The sequence below is a fragment of the Rhagoletis zephyria genome, unplaced genomic scaffold (assembly GCF_001687245.7).
Source record: "Rhagoletis zephyria isolate East Lansing unplaced genomic scaffold, Rhagoletis_zephyria_1.1 Rzeph_scaffold_53264, whole genome shotgun sequence".
NCBI lineage: Eukaryota > Metazoa > Arthropoda > Insecta > Diptera > Tephritidae > Rhagoletis > Rhagoletis zephyria.
In genome coordinates this window covers 1-1911 of record NW_016210317.1, presented here as the reverse complement: position 1 = coordinate 1911, position 1911 = coordinate 1, and the positions used below count along the sequence as shown (strand labels likewise).

General features: G+C 55.2%; 1 protein-coding gene across 1 annotated transcript; it reads right to left on the bottom strand.

Annotated features, from left to right (window-relative positions):
- Positions 1–354: 354 nt before the first annotated feature.
- Positions 355–1130, bottom strand: LOC108356029 (forkhead box C1-B-like; the record flags this gene model as incomplete). The annotated part of the gene is made up of 2 exons (XM_017607160.1): positions 759–1130; positions 355–646 (listed from the first exon to the last, which is right to left on the bottom strand). Coding segments are annotated over exons 1-2 (664 nt in total), but the record flags the coding sequence as incomplete, so codon positions are not given.
- Between the last annotated feature and the right edge of the window lie 781 nt (positions 1131–1911).

The following is a 1911-nucleotide window of genomic DNA, read 5'->3' as shown; positions in this document are numbered from 1 at the left end:
CAGACAATTTATGTGTTTGCAGTGTCGGTGGTGGTGGCAATGGTGGTGGCGGTGATGTGAGCGATTGCAAACTACCGCAGCCCGCTGCAAAGACGTGCTGTAGTGAGGTCGAAGCCGAAGCAGAGGAGATGGTGTTGTGCCCGTCCGATAAATTATTGCTCACCAAAACGCTGTTGCTGCCTTGTTCAGAGCAGTTGACTGCGGTGGTGGTGGCAGACTGATTGAAATGGTGGTCATCATTGCCGCCGCCGACGATTGCCAGTAAAGACTGCTGCTGAAGTTGCTGTTGCTGCTGCTGCTGCTGAGCCACTGCTTTGGACACTTTGGTCCCTCGGTTTGCCCTGGTCCGCCTGCCTGGGCCTTGTTGCGTCGGATCGACTTTAGATTTTCTGCCTGGGCCTCCTTCACCACTTCCGTCTTTGCCACACTCTCCTTTCCGCTTGAAGCGTCGTCGTCGCCTGAGGTAGCTGCCATTTTCAAACATGTTCAGCGAGTCAGGATCGAGTGTCCAGTAGCTGCCCTTGCCCGACTTCTTATCATCCCGGGCCACCTTGATGAAGCACTCGTTCAGGGAGAGGTTGTGGCGAATGCTGTTCTGCCAGCCCTGTTTGTTGTCCCGGTAGAATGGGTACTCGTCCATGATGTACTGGGGAGGAAAAGGAGAAGGAAATGACAATCGGGAAAAAATGTTAAGCGTTGAAACAAAGGTCAAAAACGAGTTGTTATCAAAATTTTTCCCGATTAAATCTTCCACCTACCTGATAGATTCCACTGAGCGTCACCTTGTGGTCGGGCGCCTTCTTGATGGCCATGGTGATCAGTGCGATGTAGGAGTAGGGCGGCTTGGCGATCTCCTTCGATGAGCTGCTGCAGCTGTTGTTGCTGGTGGAGTTGTTGGAGTTGGTGTTCATCGCCGAGGTGGTCGTCGTGGTGGTGATGGTGGCGGTGGACGGGTCGAGGTCGGCGGCACCGGCACAGTCGGCGACTGCACCGCCGGAAGTGCTGCCATTCATTCCGCCGCCGACGTGGTGGTGGTAGGCTTCGAGGTAGAGGCGACTGTGCGGCGCTAAAGAGCTGCTGGAGCTGGTAGAGCTGCTGCAGATGTTCAGACTGCCACCGACGTTCGGCATGTCAGACACCGAGGGGACCACCGCCGTCGTCGTCGGGTAGTTGCTGATGACGCCCGCTGCGTCCGCCGTCGTTTGCGTCCCCCCCTGTGACTGCTCCTGCCCGCCGGTACTGGTGCTGATCACCCCGATGCTCTGATGGTGGGGGTGATGGTAATTCGTTTGATGCTGCTGGTGGAGGTGATGGGGGTGATGGAGGTGCTGGTGGTGGTGATGTTGAGCTTCGCTTTCCAGTGCAGGAATGCCACCGCTGTACAGCTGCTGCTGCTGCTGCATCAGCATTGAGCTGCAGTGAGCTGCTGCTGCTGCTGCTGACTGCAAGTCTGACTGCTGCAGCAGCTCATCCTGCTTAAGCTTTTCAGCTACGGTTTTTCTAGAGGTTCCTCCTCTGCCGCCGCTGCCGTATGCTGCTGAAGTGGAGCCAAAAGAGTAGCAACTACTGCTGTTGTCCTGATAGGGAGAAACTTCCGCCGGTAGAGAGTGTCGCCCACTTCCGACGCCCATTTCTGGGCTGGTGGTGCTCACCGGCGCTTGGTGATGATGGTAAGAAGGGTGATGATGGTTGTGGTGGTGGTAGTCCAAAGCCATCAGTTGCTTCTTCTCTTCCTCTTCCTCTTTCTTGATCTGCTCAGTACTTTTGCTCAGTACTGATTTGTCTACTTCATACTGACTACCTCCTAGCTGTACTGAGTAGTCAAGGGGAGAGCAGTTGTTGTAGTTTGTAGCAGCAGCTGTTGATTGCAGAGCACAACTCGAGGAGGTAGAAGAAGAGGAAACCTGATGC